General features: G+C 39.0%; 1 protein-coding gene across 1 annotated transcript; it reads right to left on the bottom strand.

Annotated features, from left to right (window-relative positions):
• Positions 1-15,617: 15,617 nt before the first annotated feature.
• Positions 15,618-17,144, bottom strand: LOC140233903 (uncharacterized). The gene is made up of 2 exons (XM_072313991.1): positions 16,485-17,144; positions 15,618-15,629 (listed from the first exon to the last, which is right to left on the bottom strand). The coding sequence occupies exons 1-2, from the start codon at positions 17,142-17,144 to the stop codon at positions 15,618-15,620; spliced, it is 672 nt and encodes a 223-aa protein (XP_072170092.1).
• Between the last annotated feature and the right edge of the window lie 2,866 nt (positions 17,145-20,010).

Genomic DNA, 20,010 nt, shown 5'->3' with positions numbered 1-20,010 from the left:
CACATACACAGCATACCATACATTTAGGTTGATTTAAATTACTTTTAAGATCTACTTCAATTCTTTGTTAAACGCTTCCAGGTTCAAAACATTTTATTGTACAGACAGCTGACAAAGAGTCGTTACCCGTCACATGCACCATTTCAATATCTCGACTACACATGTTACAATCAACAGGTTCACGAAATAACGCTTTTCAAACTCTGTCAATAGCAGGGGCGGATCCAGGAATTCCGTAAAGAGGGTAAACAAAATTAAAGGAAGGCGCACGCACCCCTCGATCCCCCTTCCCCATTTTTTTCTTGTGATTTTTTTAAACAAAAAATAAGGGGGGCCACTGAATAGGTTCCGCCACTGAATAGGTTCATCAGATGAATGGAAAACAAAAGATTACTCTTGAATTTTTTTTTTTTTGTGTGTGTGTGTGTGTTCGATACATGCGTTTTATGAAATCACGTTGTTAACGCTTAAATTCTGCCATCATATATATCTTTTGCTTAGTGTTTTTAATTTTAGAATTCTTGAAAATTTCTACAAGGTCGTATAATAATTCCAACATCTACACACACACAAAAACATCTACGTATACCTTTCATTGTTTTCTTTTTGTCAGCGCTTCTTGCTTACACTGAATAATAATTATTTAATATTTTAAAACAGTACCGAGGAGTTATCAACTTTACCATAGCAGATGCATGCACATATGTTAGATAGCCGTAGTCCTCGTCGTATTCACAAAATGCAAATAGAACTGTTTCTTCTCACGAAATGAGTGACCACACCGGTCAGCAAAGCATCGTTTTAATATGAGATTTCACTCCACTAAAGCGGAAATTCTTGAACGCATGCGTGAAACAGCGCGCGGACAGCACTGGCAGCTTGCGCGCATAGCGCGTAAGCTATTATAACGTCATCAGTATCGTTTCCAAAACAAAGTAAAAAGCAAGATATTGTAAATGTGTCTTGCGTACTATACTGTGTTATCATTTACTGAGTTCAGCTTTGTCCTCAGCAACTCTAGCGAATTTCTCCTAGAATTTCGTAATTAACTTCCTACAGGATCTCTGTGCGTTTTGATAAACCGAGATTGATATGGAGTTTATGCTTGCGAAGATGAAAAATCATTGGGTAAGTGATACATTTCAAAGGAATATTCCAGATTCTTCTAAAATCTGTTTGACGATTTCAATGAAGACAATGTGTTGGGGATAAAGTTAGTTATTGTAGCAGGCTCGTCTTGTGGTTTGGTAATTATGTGTAGAATTTCTAGTGTTAAAAAGACTAATTAAGTCACAACTAATTGCAGTTCGAATGATGATGGGAAGGTAACTTGCAACGAAGATCATTACATTTATGGGCGATGAACAAAAAATAGCGAGCTTTAGGTCTGCTCCTCCTCCCGGGTTGGACAATATTTAAGAGCACCTGTCTCGCGCATGTGTAGAAAACTTCTTGCCATACAGCTGCTCCTTAGGATTAGCGTCACAGAGCTATTAAAAGCTAATAATGTTTAATCTGACGGTTTAAACTATCCAAAACCAGTCCGGGTTTTTTGTGTTCTGTTTATGAAAAAAAAAATTATAATGTCCACTAGCAACCCTAACAACAACGAAATGATGATCACCTAGCATCTTAGCTGCATTGCTCTTGCTGTCTACGACAGTTACTTAAACTCTACATTTATAGCAGATGTTACAGAAAAAAAAAATCCTTATTATCATTATTCAGTGTGATATTCATTCTACCTTGTTTGAACAACAAGGCCCTGAAACATGAAGGGAAAGCATCAACAATGCAAGACAATTCCTCTCTTTGTCATCCCTTTCAGCGAGATCATGGTGATGACTGCCGTCTACAAAACAGCAATGTCACCATCGATACTAAAGCTGGGGAGCCTTCTTCATCCTGTGGCCCTTGGAGATGGAGGTTTCCAAAGCTACGTACTGCGGCCGCTTTTAGATGACTCTTCTCGCTCCTGATTAGCCGCACTCAGGTGACAACTCTCGATCAAAGTGACGTCACAAACAATTAAAGCTCATCCGGACAGCTCAGGAGTAGGAATGAATCGCAAAGCAGTAGTTTCATCTCTGGACGCTAGCTTCCACATTCGAAAGCGTGTCTTCAAAGATCAGCAACCTCCACTGCTCACACATCAACCCTTCCAAGCAGTGGTAGTTGCGTAAGCACCAGCTTCTGTCTTCCTGGAGCAGTAGATGACAATGACACTGTCCTAAAAGCGATAAATCCGGACATACAAAGCCGGAGTTCGTGCAACGGACCCAAATATCTGTGTCAATCACGCAGTGATAAATGTGTAAAACTTTCCGATTCGAAAGATGACTTTGCCATTGATGCTGTGATGTCAGTAAACGCCAGCACCTTGCAAAAGACAAAATCAGCATCTCCACAAACTGAAAGCTGCGATGAGGCTGAAACACGTGCAGTGTATGACAACGGTCAACAGATATCCAATTCTGGTATCAGTGCGACGGCCACTGGCAGCGACAATTTCCTGTCTGTAACCAGTAACACGGACAGCGATGTGGAAAATTGAGCTAACGTTGATCCACAATGACGAGGACATGGATGTCGAAGAACCAAAGCCAAGACCACCTGCAAGGATGAGTTTTTGGTCAGAGGAGGAAGACGAAGGGAGCCTGGACAATAGAGAAGAATTTGGAGAGCAAACCCCAGCACTGAAGGAGGAGGGGGAGGAGGAGGAAGAGTCCTCGTCCTCTGAGATTTATCCACTTGTCGGCAAAATTGCATGTCAGGTTGAGTGCTCAAAAGAAATCTCTTCAGCCAGTAGGCAGAGGGGTTTGGACGAGGACCACCAGATCGAGCTCGCTGCTTCACCGGTTCTGAAAGAGAATTGCAGGCTAAAGAGCACGGAGGATGTTGTTGGTGATTCTCAACAAGAAGAATTGGACTTCTATGAGAATAACGACGGGGAGGGCGACGACGATATCGACATGGACAAAATCCTGTGGACATGTCCACCGACAGAAATCCTCCAGACCCTTACAGACATGATCCAGTTTTCAAAGAACACAACCTGCCAGATCGAGTCAGCTCTCCGCACAGCCGCCCGAATTTCCCGCGGTCCATTTCCTCGAATGCGCGGCTCTGGACTGTCGAAAACCGAGGTCATCGACACCAAGTGTGCCAAGCTTATGGAGGAAACGGAACAATTTCTCGGAGCCATTAACAACAGCTTCATGAGCGTCTACCGTATCTCCGACCTGATGGAGAAAGTCGGTGTTGAGCAGGACAGCTATGCGGCCTCCACCCTGTTGAAGAAAGGGCCTGACGACTGGCGCAGGAACCACGCTGCTACGGTGAAGAAAATGACGAAGATGTGGACACAAGATTACGACCGAATCATTACCAGGAAAGTGAGGGCGAGGGTCGAGGGTCGAGGATCTTATCCAGGAGACCGATGAGGAATCGGGTCAATGAGCCACAAGACTCGTCGCAGGGCATTTTGAATTGGATCACAGACGAGTTTCATTGCATCGTACTGTTGAATGTTGTAGGACTATACTGAACGTTTCAAGTTTGAACTGAACTCATTCCTTTGGAACTAGGATAGATTCGGTGCACCTGTGTAAGATGGTCTGATCTGAAGAACTGTCCAGCGACTGACTCTGCGAACTACTTATGCCGGAGGGGAACACGAATGTATTTGTCCTCAAGAAGAAGTGTGCGGTTTGTCGTTTCCACGAAATCCGAATTAAATATTTGCAATGATTTCAACCACTTATAGCAGGTTATCGAGCCCTTTCCCTCACAGTGTCATCAAGAAAACATTGATGCTTATTGTTTAGTATCATTTCATTGAGTTTAAAAACGATAGAAAATAATGGGTAGATTTTTAATGATCTTCTTTCTCGGACAATAAAGTACATCATATGGTGATTTTAGGTCGCGCAGTGTAACCAATTTCTACTTCGAGAGAGATGCAAAGATGTGTGAAACGTGCACAACGCTTATTTTAATTATTGTGTGATACAATGGATTGTCAGAAACATTTACTGATTAAGGTTAGAATGTGCAATGGACAATCTGCCCTCTCGCATCCCTTTGTGCGCGTGACGTCATAAAGGCTGTAAAGAAGAGGTATGGTCGGCGATATTGTAAAAGGTCGTCAACTTGAAAATGATATTAAAGAGACCGAATGGTAACAGCCAAAGAGAAACAATTCAAGTCGTTTACAAACATTGTATATCTCATGTACAGAAAAACCAAAGCACCAGAAATTGAAGGGAGTCAAAACTAGGAAATAAGAATATATGTGTTAATGAATGCGCATCAAAATGTGTTTGTGTGTGTACGAATGGGTATTGTGCTTTATCGAAGTAGCATCAATGAGTGAGCTTGTGTTTCTGGGAAGTCGTAGATATTAGTAGTCTTGATTTCGTTAGGTGAGCATAATGGTTTGGTATATAGATCCGCGAGAAATTAAGTGTGAATTTAATGCAGCATAGGGATTTGGGATTTGGGAATGAGTTGTCTCGTCCGAGCTGATGCCTCTGCTGCATCTATGCGACAACTTGTATAAGAGGTAGATTCTTTAATTGATCGTAAATTTCGCAAGTGGTAGTTGTGTTATTGAGGTGGATGGATGAACTTCACCTGAAAAAGGCGGGCCCCTGGATCCTCTGCAATTACGAAATGTTCACTTATTGTAACTAACGCACTGCTTTTATTCTCTTTGCACAAATCTACACATATACACAGACGAACACACCCTCACACACACACACGCAAACACACACACGCATCCTGAAGTATCACACACAGGAGGGAGCTATAACTATTAAATCAATAATTGCAGATCTCGGATTACGCGCCTCAGCATCCTGGCTTGGTACACGGATGGCACACCAACTTACACGAAAACGAAGTAGATATAAGGTTATTACCTCTCCCTACTGAAACACATAATAATTCTTGCCAACGGCAAACGAATCTCTAGATTTGCATATTTCAACGGAAGTTGTGTTGGTATTTGGACAACAGTTCTTACACATGTTTGATGAAATTAATGACACGGAAAGGCAAGAAACGAGAGAAAGCGATAATTGTCCAAACAATATAAATCTTCTACAGAAGTGCATCTGAGTACAGACAGACGTTTGTTCACACTCCTCCGAAGAACACACTGTCCACGACACCCTATAAATACACAAATATGTGTCTGCAACCCAGATCTGTCCAAAGCAATCAAACAGACCAGAGAAAGATTAATCGAACGCTCCCATCAAAACACTAAACCGAAACAACGATGAATTTGAACTGAAAATTTATTTTCGTAGCCCGTGGCAGACTTTACGATTTCATGCGCAGCCAGGCAACAGCACATTGCTTTCACATATGACTAGGGGGTTTGGCTGCTCTAAAGCTGGAAAGATCCGAGGAAGTAGCCTCCCACTTACACACATTTCCACTCCAAATCCACGTCTGATACAATAACTGAAGGAGAAAAAAGGAGCAGAAAATTATATACTACAAAAAAGAACGTTATGGATAATCATTTGTAGTCCGTCATGTCATTCATAGTCCGTCATGTCCGCAAAGTACTATACTGCTAGGATCGCTTCAAGCAACCTCGTGTATGATACCAAGGAATCTCGCACTCCCCGTTGTTTGAAATTGCATTCATTTTATCAAACAAAGTTTTACAAGTTATTAATATGATTATCCACTTACACTGTATATGACACATGTGTTTTGTCAATTTATCACAAGACTACTATGATTTATCCATATCATGCTCTCGTTGTTAACTATCCTGAACATGACATCGATCGAGAAAAGTATGACCTATGATTTCTATGACTGCCTGTTATTGCAGCGCAAAATCAAGAAAATACAAATAAAAAGAGCCTTTTTGAAATAGGAGCCTTAACGTTATCTTTTAAAATGTGTCGACAATCAAGAGCCCAGTATCAATATCGATAAATAGCGATAATTCTTTACTAGGAATAAACAACAGTGGGTAATGACCACAGATAAGGCACAAGATACAGCTTTTACTGCTCTTAATACAATCAGGGATGGAAATTCTATTCCAACACCAAATCTTCTTCGGGTCTTAACGAGTAAAACGAAGAAGCTTTCGACCCAGTTGGTAACCAGTTTGGGGTGGTGTTCGTTATTCCGGAGTTTCGTTAATCCCAAAATGAAATAAGGTTCGCATTCCGAAACACAAAAGCTCCGCATATATACCTATGACGTTCGTTGATATTAAACATTTGTGGAGTTATTTCGAAGGTTCGTTATTCCGAAGATTCGTAATTCCGAAAATAACATAAGGTTCATTATTCCGAAGATTTGTAAATCCGAACATGAAATAAGGTTCGGTAATTTGAAAATGAAAAGGTTAATACTGACATACACAATAGGATTTACGTACCTATTTCGTGTATTTAGTATTCGGATTAGCCAACATGCGGAATAACGAACCTCCGGAATAATGAACTGTAATAATTATTTGTACACCTGGTTACGATGCAGCTCACTGTGATGGAGGAGCAGGCACCAGCTACTTCAGACTGAGGAATGATCATGGACCTGATTAGGTAAATGAACTGAAAACTGATTTACCAATCCAGAGGTTCAATGTATATAAAATTACATACACACTATCTTAACCAATTATGCCCTACGGTAATACTGGTTACATTAGGAGTATCTTGTGTTCATCTATACTTATCATATACGAATACATACGTGTGTGTATACAGGCGCGTGTGAATTTGCTGTTGTTTTATGTATAGATATTACTTTTTGAACGTGTTCTAAAACGATCTTTATCCATCAGTACCTTGAAATGGTATCATCCCTTGTTACTGGTGTCGGGTCACATCATCCCTGAACCATCCACGGCGGTTCTACTTCATCAATTTCATGGCATGTCTGCCTATTTGTCGTGGCCTTGAATTTTTGACTTTGTTGCCGTAAGGGGAAAAAAAGAGAAAAGGGAGCAGGCAACTCGCCCTATTTGCCAAGAGGTAAACATCTTTTCTTCGTTCCTTGAGATGCAATAATAATCCATCGATGGTTCCCTCCCCACTTCGCTCTGATATCCACCTTCCAAATATGTGATGATGAATCGCCGAGGAGCGAACCACACACTTTGAGCGAAGCTTTTGTTAGCGTCTGCTTGTCATTCAAGGTATATGGTATCATATTCCTGATGTCCCTTTTTTTTCTCGCCATTAGGACCATCGTTATTACAACATTTATGCCGTCTTTTGTGACATTCAAGGTAAATGTATTGAATATTATTATACATATTATATTTATTGTCCTCTTTTTCTGGGACATCTCTAACGAAACAATTGTATTAACGCTCACTGATTTTATAGAAAATGCTAGTCCGATATCCATTATTGTTATCATGTATAATTTTCAATCTATTTTTTGTTAATCATTTAGCCAAGAATCTGACATATCGTTTGCTCTCTATCTGACAAAAAGTACAACATAATTTCTCATAGCTTGCTATTATTACTCTGTATTGGAGCCATTATTCACTTGGGTTTAGATCTCTAGGTCGGAAATATTGGGCTGAATTCAATATCGGACCTCATTTCATTTCAAAAGCGGTAAAATCTTATTCGAGTAGAAGCTCATCTGTATTGAGATCAAAAGTTTAACACCATTTTCAGTAAAATCTTATTCCATCTTTATTTCAAATAAAGAATCAAAGAAATCGAGATTATGTCTGCAAAAAAAGAAAAAGAAAGTTTTCTATGCTTTACTTTCCCATATTTTACATGGGATAGACAGATATATGGATGTAAATATGCAAAAGTGTGAAAGGAAACTGCATTTTTCACAAGTGTCTGCCTAAAGAAAACAATCCAAGACAACATTGATGCAAGAACCTTTATGTTTCATTTATAACATTTGTGCCATAACTTTGAATGCGATAAATATAATTGTGAATAACAATTAAAAAGAAGCGATAAAGAGCAACACTGAAACCCCCCCCCCCCGAAAAAAAAAATATGAACATATCATATACTCAAATATTCAAGATTCGTTTGTAATGCATTCTACGTTAATCATATAGTATCGAATTAGATTACATCAGGACATCAGGTTTTAAAACCGTTTTGTGAACACATCATGATACTCTGGTTGTTCATGATTAATTATCAGATTTACATTACATAATACATATTTGTGCAGAATCTTTGAAAGTCTGTCACTTAACATTCTTTGTCAACGACCGCTAAAATTTGCAGAATTAAATTTCAGTCAGTTTACGGCCTGATTGTTTCAAACGACGCGGAAGATATCAATTTATTGGACTTTACCTTTATACAACTGTAGAGATGTTGAGTCGCAACAGTAAAGTTTCACCATATATTCGTGAGAAGAAAATACAATGATTATAATAGATACATTCCAATAAATCCAAAGGAAGCTAGCAGAGTTTTCGTTAGAAAAGTGTTAAACGCTTTGCCTACGAACAAACTCAGCTTCTTTCTAAACTGTCATGACAAGTGTAACATCGTTATAAGACTTGATATTCGAAATTAAACAGTTACATGCTACAAAAAAAGTATTTCATTATCATTACCATTTTGCATTTTACGAAAGGTTTTATGAACAGACCCTGTTGGCGAACGGTCCAGCAATGACGCAGATACAGACACAGGGACCCGTGTAAACGATGATCTACTTCCTGCGTGGTTGGAAGAATTGGACGGGAATTAGATATACATTGCAGATTGTCATCTCATTGATAACATACATGCTTATCTTGTGAAGCTGTCATAAGATCCACTAGTTTACTCTCCCAAGAATGTACCATGACGTCATGATATATAATCGAGTAGCCACTAATCACGCAGTTTTTAAAGGTTCTTTTTCTCCATTATTTATATTTCTTGACAGTCGCTATACACTGACAACAAGACTGACAAAAAGCTGACCATATATGTAGATAACGGTGATAATTATTCGATCTAATAGAAAAGATGAGAATGTAAGCTTGGTTTCATAAGAGGGGATGGTGCATTTATATGATAAAGGTCCAGGGATTCATGCCATCGACAATAGGGATATTCATTTCAAAATTGGTAATCAAATTCGACATTTTCAGAGGACTTTTAATGTTTTTGCAGGTGATATGGAGCAGTCAAAATGCAAGTAGTGCATGATCACAGCACACATTAAGAAATGTAGTTTATTAATTAAGCAATGATTTTATTACCGAGCATCCGAAAATAATAAATTTTATTCAATGACTAACAATCGCAGATTCAATAGCGTATGTTTTGTTTGTGGAAATGTATATATATCAAATGTATATCGACAGAAGAAAATTCAGACATTTTCACATCAGGGGTACGGGACCTTAAACAAAGCTCCACAGTAATTACAACCATCATGGAATTCAAATAAATATAGAGACAATTTCAGTGATGATGCGTTAATATCATATTTTTAGCATATTGGTTGGCGCAAATAGATATACTACTTGCGAGAAAATTAACGATGAGCTGGAAATAGATATGGACGACTACAACTAAATGGGACCCTCGTACATTAATCAGTCTAATCCAAGACAGCTTATTTATATGGTTTGTAGCCGTCTTTTTATCATGACTTTCACTGTTCATCGTACAGTGATTCACAAGAAGATCAAAATATGCTTTTTTACTATACATCTATACATCTATATATTTCTAGAAGCCTTCTGACAGTTTTTAACACATTTAACATTTTGATGTCGGCTACCTTCTTAAATTGTTAATTTCTGTTGTGAGTTTTTTTTTATCTATTTTGGCGAAGATTCAATTTAATATCTCTCGAATGTCATATAAAAGATATGCAGTAAAATTCAGCGGTGTCAATTTCACAATGAGAGATGATAATTTCTGTAGCCAAAAAGAAAAAAAAAACATCAAGGACTGAATGAGTTGATGGGACTTCGGCTCACATGAGACCATTAGTGCGAGTCAATGTTTTACTGGGCCAGATGGCACCGTCGGATGAAAGGTTACTGGTATAAAGTATGAGTGTAAATCATCGTCTGTTATTAATGATGCTTAGGGCTTTTTTTCAGTGAACAGTGTTTAAGTTTCACCGAGATTGATACCGTTTCAACAAGTTGAAGGGCAAGCACGTAGAAGACACACACACACAAAAATCGAAACAAGGAGGGAATCACGAATAGATGATGACTCATACTCTGTATCTAGGTCAGTAGCGCGGTTGTTACGGGTATGTTACGACAAAAGGAATAAATCACGTAGCAATAACTAAGTGGACGCAAGCAGCCGAGGAGCATATCCAGAGGTGATGGAGCGAGTCGCAGGAGCGGTCGCGGCTGGCTATAGCAGCGGGAGCTCCCGCCGGCCAGACGCGAACAGCAAGCTTGAGTCGACGTGTATACCGCGCCGATGGTAAAACGAGCGCGAAGGTTTGAAGAGGAGAAAAAATGGAGGCGAAACCCGATCTTCAGTAATGAAAAAATGTATTCATTACGTCTTCATGTTATGGTTGTGTAAATGAGGGAAAATGTAGAAAAATCACTCACTAGTCGTGTATACAAGTATTTCAATAACAATAAAATCACATAATTTCACTACTAATACCTAATCACCACTTGATATACTATGATATAGTTTCCAGGTAGAGCGTGGCGCGACCTTTCGGAAAGCTGCGTCACAATGACACTGACAAATATTTGAATGTATAACAAATCATTACAAACAAACAAAAAACACACACACAGAATTTGACAAGGTGACTTCTTAACAGGATAGATAGATTGGAAAGTTGACATAAGTCACGTTATCAATTCAATTCAAATCAAATCATTTATTTTCATTCTTTTTTTCCAACAAAACATACGACAGAATAAATCAGAAGTAATATCATTGGCATACATTCGACTGTGCGAAGAATAAATGATAGTTAATATAAGGTTCTTCTAACGAAAAAAAAAAAATGGTCTCTGAATGCATCATTATCCACAGTAATTTCAATAATAAACTTCCAAATCATTGAACTGCTCAGAATTCGGAAAAAAAAAAGGTGGAGTGGAGAAACAAGGAAAGAAGAAAGAGTGATCGTGAAGATGTGTTAGTATGGGGAAAAATGATGAGAAGTGGTGACATTAAGGACGATGACTGTATGAGAAAATCAGCAAAAACAGAAATAAACAGATTTGAGAAGACAGGAAAGATAAACTATAGAGGAGTAATACGTTCTTTTTTTCCAATAAAACGAGAGAATGTGTAATAACCAAAGAAACAAAACATAAAGAGATAGAGAGAAAGAAAAAGAGATTGAACAAAAGTGCCAGACGTAAGCTGGAAAATCGCTGGAGAGTCTATTCCTGCCATTAATTCATCCACCACGGGCTGACGGCGGAAAATATGTCGTTTGATACCGTTCTCTTCTGTAGCAGAGTACTCAGCATGAGGGCAGCAAGATATTAATTGAGTGGCGCCACGGACCCGTTATTCCCTCAGGTAAAACACATTTTCATATTTTTTTATTCTAGCGGCTACTTAAACAAAGCCCGATCATTTCATTTCGTTCTCTCTTAAAAAAAAAGGCAAATCTTTTTATCGTAACGTAGTTTGCCTCGTTTTCACTTTGGTATCATAAAATTGATGACAGTGAAAAAAAAAATGCGTTGTTACCTTTTCAACCTTATGAAATGTTAAGCTGCAATGATTAGATTTCATTATATGAAGCGAAACAAATCTCATATGCATGACAATCAAAATGGAAATTTATGAAATGTATAACATAATACATGTGTTTTTAGGACTAATTGAAATGTAAAAAAGGATCTCGTAAAAAACATTGGAAGTTAGATTTTACTCATTAATTTCATTAGTTAATATAACATTGTCGTCTTGTAGAGACCCCAAGCGACAGCATTTCTCATGTTCTGTAACGATGGCCTTACTTTCTTAATATAATTTTCCTGTAACATCGTTGACACCCAGGCGAAACAAATATGTAAATGGTATAAATATATATAGTTTTGTGAAAAATCCTTTAAAAGAGGAACAGTTTGAATTGTGTTATTTTGTTGTTTTGTTTTTTGCTTTGTTCCCTGCTGCCTGTTCAATGCATAACGAAAGATTGTCATTTGTGCTTACCACTTTGTTCAGAATCAAACTTGGTGAAGGGACGAGAAAGATAACTTTGGAAGAAGAGTGCTTCTTCGTGATAATATCATACAAACAATATATCAGCGAATTGTTACGCATAACCTGACGAGCATACTTTATGAGAAAGCTGCGAATCCTGAACTGTGGGAAGTCAGGTATTGCTTAGAATATCGGGATTCCTGTCCTGGCTTCATGATTTCGAGGCTACTTGTCTAAAGAGCACAGGGTATACTTATTCATATTATTTACAAACACATACACACACACACACACACACACATACACACACACACACACACACACACACAAAACAAAACAAAACAGGCTTAGGTATACGCTGTTACATATATGGAATTTGTGTTTTATGATCAGCTCCTTTTGGATGAGTATGCTAAAATTGGTTCAGTTTTGCCACGGCCGCCAGGAAATTGCTTCTCTCGAGAAAATACTAAATTAGTGATATCAATTTACAAACGCAGGAGCAAATAAAAGCAAATGAGTGACATTACGTATGTGTGAGGGGTCTTTTCAGGGCCATGTAAGCTAGCTCGAATTCTCTTCTTTCTTAATCATCCTTGTCCGCCACTTCGATCATAATCATTGTCATAGGTGACTCTTGATGTTGTATTCTAAAAAGAGGAAAGACATTTAGATAACGACATAAATTTGTCATATCGACAAAAAGCGTGTGTCACCAGTACTGGTCACCTTCACTCATTTCAAAGTTTTAGGGTCGCCTTTGAAGTTTTCAATTCCATTTTGAGTTAACGGGCGAGTACAAAATTGTAGAGCAAAAACAGGTTGCCATGGCTACGCAGGAATGATAATGATTTCCTTTAAAATGCTTTCGATCAACGAAAGATCTTGCATACTCAAAGGAAATGCAGACAATCAATCTTAAAGCGTTTTTATATACAATTATTCGTGTTTAAGAACGATTGAATAAAATATTGTCTAGAACAATGCACTCTAAAACTTGAACCGATATTATCGTGATTTAGCGTTCCATTATAGAAAGGCATATTGTAGATTTGCATTCTGTATCAAGAAATTAGTATTCATGTATACACACATGTACACAAGATGATCAACACTGATTTCGACCCATATTCTTTACAGTGCTTCTAGATCTCACAAACGATATGCGTAATCATGAAAGAAAAATCACATACAACTAAACTGTACGAATTAACAATTTAGGAAAATTGTTGATGGCTCGATTTTTATGTGTTTTGCGGGGTTTTTTTAATGGTAACAGATTGTATAAGTTGATATTTTGTCAAGTGAAGCAAATGAAACAAAACTATTATCGCAACTGATTGACAAACTGCCCTACATCGACGTAAATAAGCACTGAATTGATCAGTGTTTTAGTAGTAGCAATGATAAAAAAAAAAATCATGGGCGTACATACTCGAGCAGGATTCGAACCTACGACCTCCTGATCACCGGACAGGCGTCATCTCCACTAGACAACCGAGCTTTCGCCCGACAGCAAGTGTTGGTTCTAATCCTTATAGCATGCAGCGGGTACTGCTTTATTATTCAAATTCATGAAATTCTTCCGTCGAGATGTTTCCATTGCAACTGATTGACAAATTTCCCTACATCGACGTAAATAAGCACTTAAATTGATCAGTGTTTTGGCAGTAGCCATGATAAAAAATCATGGGCGTACATACTCGAGCAGGATTCGAACCTACGACCTCCTGATCACAGACAGGCGTCATCTCCACTAGACCACCGAGTTTTTGCCCGACAGCAAGTGAAGAGTTTGTTTGCAAAAACCGATAAGTCCATATTTGCCAAATGGAGATATTTGCGATTAAAGGTCAAGAAAAATAAAGAAAATAATAAGAATTTTTTTGCTTCTTTTGACCATAACTTAAAAAATATACCTTTATATGTAGTGACCAATATATCATTTAAAAGGTATTATTTTGTACTTTGTGACAGAGATCGTACTTCAAAATCTTCAAAAATGGACTTATCGGTTTTTGCAAACAAACTCTTCAAGTGTTTGTTCTAATCCTTATAGCATGCAGCGGGTACTGCTTTATTATTCAAATTCATGAAATTTTTCCGTCGAGATGTTTTCATTGCAACTGATTGACAAATTGCCCTACATCGACGTAAATAAGCACTGAATTGATCAGTGTTTTAGTAGTAGCCATGATAAAAAAAAAAAAATCATGGGCGTACATACTCGAGCAGGATTCGAATTTTTTCTCGATTTTTTTAGCATGGCTACTACTAATACACTGATCAATTCAGTGCTTATTTACGTCGATGTAGGGCAATTTGTCAATCAGTTGCAATGAAAACATTTCGACGGAAGAATTTCATGAATTTGAAAAACTATTATCTGTTTATTTTATAGACAGAAGTGACTGATAGCGATGTTTCGCGTTACATTTTGTATGTATTTACACTCTTACATGCGTTTTACCTTCTTTATCTGTCTTGATACCATTCACTTGATAATCATGCCGGAGGTATTAGACAATTTTCAGAAAATACTAACTTTTTCTCCACGCTCGTATGTGTCTTGGGATTGATTGACGGATGAGATTTCCTTAACCCAATTATGACCTGAAATAACCTCTAAATCACGAAATTCTATGCCATATATGAGCAGGCAGTGACCCCAGTAATTGGTACCAGTGAAGTCAATGTGTGATAATTATCATTTTCCTCGGGCTGTGTGCATATATGCATACATATAACGGCCTTTCAAATGCAATTACGAAAAATTGATCTCTAGGTGCTTAAGGGAGTTCAGTAAATCGCTACAAGTGACGTAAAGAATCAACATTGAAAAGGCACGTGCCTTTCACAATCTAAACGTCGATTCCTTCGAGAAATAAAAATAAAAGTACGAGAGACATTTTGAAAAATTCTTCAAGTTTTAAAGAGAACAGGTTTTACGCTGCTGCAGGCAAGTTTTGACCACAGGCTGTGTAACGACCCGTCCGCTCGCGCTGGCCGTAAAATCTACCAATGTCACGTTCTAGGCGCGCGCGACTCATTAGCTGCGAAAAAAAAAAAAAAAACTAGCAAAAAAAAAAGAAAAAGAAAAAAAGGAATTTCAAGGTGATGTCCACTATAGTTCAAACTTTAAGCACTTGCATAGTTTTTCAAAACATATAGTTCCACACAAAACATACATCGTTGTGAAGATGGCGATTTACTCACTTGTTGAACGAAACAGAAATATCACTTCCTGAATCTCAAACTCAATTCATGATTTGGAGCTTGATTTCAATCTCGTGTGTATCAAGCACCATCTCAAAATGGCCATCACTATTTGATTTTTACGAATTGTGGAAAATGAAGATACGGTTTGCATCTTGTAAGCAACATGATAAGACGTTTTCCATCACTCCTTCGACTTTATAGCAGAGTAAACTTTCCACTGTCGTGGGATTGCCATCTTAAACGCACGAAACCAGGAACGCAGCATCAAAGCCGCTTCTATATGCAACCGTCAAATGAATAAGACAAGATGATAGTGTCTTGCCGTTGCCATGAGAACCTTTCTCCGAAAACAAACAAACAAGCAAAACACATCTCCTGGTATTTTCACCGCTTTTCAATATTCAGCACGTAGATATGGCAAAGTAAAATTAAACAGAAGCAGCAACATCCAACAACAAAATATGAAGTCTAGACTTCAAAAGCAATGCATCTGAGATTCCGATAAGTTGTCATACTTCATCCTCATCTTGGTCTTCGGGCGAACACTTTCTCTTTTCATTTCTCTCAAAACATGCCTTCTCACTTTCTTAGAGTGGGTTTTTCACACCATACAAATACAGATGAAGCGAATCAACAATTACAACCATGATACTGTGCAGTCGATTAAATGAAGAAAATAGATTTGAATGTTCACTACGGGCACGACGGGAGGGAAAACTTGGGATCCAATGTCTACAGTGAAAGTGACTTGTTTGAAACAGTCATACACCATGTAGGGAAAGAAAAAATGTGTAAGGCAATTAAATGCAAGCGATGCATTTTGAACAAATAAGTAGGCCTACAGCTACGAACAGTTCACGATGTTTTTAGCATTTACAGGAATTGTCAATGGCTTGTTTAATAATCTTATACCTAGAGTTTTGAAAATATCCCCGAACAATTCTTTATATGACATATTACATACCGGATTTCTTTTGTTGTCATAGTTGTCATGACGAGTAAATTCCTTTTTGAATTATTACATGATATGGATGTTCTGCAGATAAGTGGCGCTATACATGCTGTTCATTACCATCATCATCACCATCATCATCATCATCGTTATGGAAAAAAAAAAAGACAAACGATTACCTTGACAGGGTGTAAGTAGCCATTTGCTTTTAGCCGATGATGTTTGTCTACGGTGGCGGACACAGCGCATCCTCCAACCTCGTCTCCGCCAGAACCTGAGGCGGGCTGATCGCCGTCGAGAGTCCGCATTAGGTGCGAGATGTACGTCGTGGCTAGGACAAGGACGTCGAGCTTGGAGAGTTTGGTGTCCGGAGGCACGGATGGCAGCGATCGCTGGAGCTCGAGGAATGCGTCTCGGAGCGTTTTCACGCGAGATCGTTCGCGGGCCGCGTTGCCGGGATCGTTCGGGTCTAATACGCCGGCGTTGCCGCTGCTCATATTGTGGTTCCCGTTGGATGATGGTATAGGGGCTGCTGCTGCAGCAGTCTTGTTTGAGCGGTTCGTGCTTCCCGCTGGTCGCCCGCGGCCCCGCTTGGGCTTAGCCGGTGGACTCAAACCAGCCAGTCCGGCACTGTCCTCGCCCGAAGAGCTCGAGCTATTCTCCACTTTAGCTTGTGACATCTTTTCGGCGTTTCGCTTTCGCCCTCGTCTGGATGGCTTGCTTACCACTGATTTACTGTGTGGCGATAGCTCCTCCAATAGTGGGGACAGATCCCCAATCTTGTCGACGCTCAGAGGAGAGTCCAAGCTAAGACCATCGAGGTAGTTGTTATTTTCCATACTCTTTGGTCGACTGGCAAAAACACAAACCAAGCTAAAAGTGAGATATTCACCTACATCAGAATGGCGGGAATCCAATTTGATTAGTGGCGTTTTGACGTATTACCAACAAATGCCTTTTTAAGTAGACAATCTGATTAAACGTCTGTTCTTGAAAGTGTTTAGTTGTCTAGCACCGTATTTCCAAATTTGTATCAAATTACTATTGATTTTGACCGATAAGGAGAACTTTAGATATATCTAAGTCAGGACATTGCACGATGCACGCTGTACAGGTAAAGGAGTAGCTGGTATGTACGGCGAAAGTTTTGTTTTTATTTTGTTTACTTCTTTTTTTAGGAAATACTATTTTCCAAAATATGTCATCTATAGGTCCATATCAAACGAACTGGCTGAGTGGCTGAAACAGGTTGAGCGAAGTAAATTCCTGGTCAATAGGAAAGTAAAGACGTGCTCAGTTGCTGCATTTCGAGTCCTCGCAAGTGGGTAGATGGCCTGGTATCCAGTGACGACTTGCTTAGGCCAGAAAGATGACAGATCTATTCTGCTAGTCCATAAGTGTATGGGAGGATGACAACCCGTGCGTGTCAAGAGTTACGTCGTCTTTGACGCTTACGTCACCGCCCTACACACCAGTCCTCTTCACAAGTGCATACGATAGTCAAGTTCTCAAAGTCTATTGAAGTTCTCGCCAAATGCCGTGCAAGTGAATTGCTGAGAAGATGATTAGAGACACGTTTGACACCATGACATACGAACTTTTAGGAAAGAGCATCTCAAACCCCAGAACGGAATATAGCACGTTCCCTTCCCGAATACTCTCAAATGATGCTGGGGGGGGGGGGGGATCATTCAACACTGGGCGCTGTACACATCGATGAGAAAGTTGGTCGACCGATGAAATTTCGCTAGTCTGTCTCGTCTGATACGACACCAAACTTCACAACTCGGCAGTAGCTTGTCGTAACTCGGTAATCTGCGTTTGGATTCCTTCCTACCACGTTTTTATCCTGTGTCACCCGAAATTCCCCCACCATTGGTTGCTTAGTTTCTGATACTCACTCCCCGATGCTATATGCAGCTCCCCTGGTGAGCGCGGCTTTCAAGGCGCGACGTGACCGCTAAGCGAGGTGCTAGGTATGGGCGGTAGCACACGCAGCAGACCGATAGATCACTGCGAGTGACAGCAGGTCCCTGGACGGGGAGCGACTACGGTTTGCAAGATTGATGTTCCGCGGCAGCATGAGGGTTAAAGCGAGCCGCGACTTGTGGTTAACACTTTCTGTACCAGGAATTTTGGATGGTGTGTGCAACACTACTTTTCGTTCTGTGCTAATTCAATTCAATCCAATTCAATTCAATTCAATTCAATTCAATTTTTTACTTCATTTTTCGACAAGAACATTATAGACATCACTTTTTATGGGTAACAGAAAATAAGGTGCGTAAAACTTTGTGGGATGAAAAGAATGTACAATGATTGTAGCACCTCACGATAATTATACATGATCATAAATCTCAAGTGATTAGAAGTAAGGGGTAAACAATATGTAAAATTCGAAAAATGGAGGGACCCACTAAAAAGACAAAGCTTGTAGGATGAGGGCCCCCCAGAAGAAAAGCATCAGTTGAGAGCAAAGAAAAAGTCTGGAAGCTCACTAGGAAGAAAGGTCAACAAAAACAGGCAGATATACACACAAATAAACATGAAACGGGACTGAAATATGAGTAACAGTACAACGGAGAGTTGACAATAAGACGAGACAAAATGAGACAAAACTAACAACAGAAAAAGAACAGCGCAGAACAGACAAAAACAATCAGCAGAGACAGCGATCTCATCAGATGTATGTTGAGACAGTGGGAAAAAAGTGACGAGAGAAAAAACAAGGTAGTAGAGATATAATCGCAGAAATATACCCTATAGCCTTGTATGAGTATAATCATACCACAAAAAGGCTTAACACTCTGATTTCCGAGAGTTTCGAGGTGCCATCAGAATTTTATGTTCCTTACATGGTGTATCATGTCCTGCCGACAAATTGTATATACTTGTCAAACTCAAATAAGGAAATAAAAAAGATGCATAGTTAATGCATGACAAACTTATAGATGTCTATTTTATTGTTGCAGTCCCGTGAGATCCAAATATTGTATAAAGAAACTTATTGAGACATTTCGGGATAATTTGATTGGGCAACGCGGATTATGACGATGGCCAATCAACAGTCACGGCAGTAAGCATGCGCTTCGTCCACTTGAAGAGGTCTGTAAGTAGTTTGGGCGACGAAATGAAGGTATTATTTGATGAAATTATGACAGGGAATGCCTCGGTGGCCGCCCATGTGTCAGGGAAATGATTGAGTCGATGTGGTAGACGGTCGCAGAAGCATAAAAGTATTACTATGTTCGAATCCTGCTCTGTGCATACATAATACAAGTAATGCTCTTAATTTACGTCCCCTCCCCGATTTTGTTCTAACTTCTATTTTTCTGTGACCTTAGTTGCTACAGTATACTTTTTGACAATCGTTTGAGTCATGAAAAGTAAATATCATACTATTGGTGTAATAATACAGGGGGGAAATAAATAAACATTGACCTGAGAGAGCTTTACTGCCTAAGTACAGCAAAACTGAACGTAATAGCCCAAATATTGGCATACACCTTTGTTACAGCTTTGTCCGATTCACCATATGCATTGTATTGTTGAAATGAACAACACAAATATCACCGGTAGGTGTTAGTAGTACATGTACCATTAATGGACCTTGGTAAGATAATGATGAGAATCCTTGTTTGCTAATACATCATAATTATGTACGTATAGGCTGTATATATATGACATGTTAGAATGTGCAACTTA

This window comes from Diadema setosum, chromosome 10 (genome assembly GCF_964275005.1).
Source record: "Diadema setosum chromosome 10, eeDiaSeto1, whole genome shotgun sequence".
Classification (NCBI taxonomy): domain Eukaryota; kingdom Metazoa; phylum Echinodermata; class Echinoidea; order Diadematoida; family Diadematidae; genus Diadema; species Diadema setosum.
Note: the sequence above shows the minus strand (reverse complement) of the source record. Positions and strands in the feature narration are given on the sequence as shown.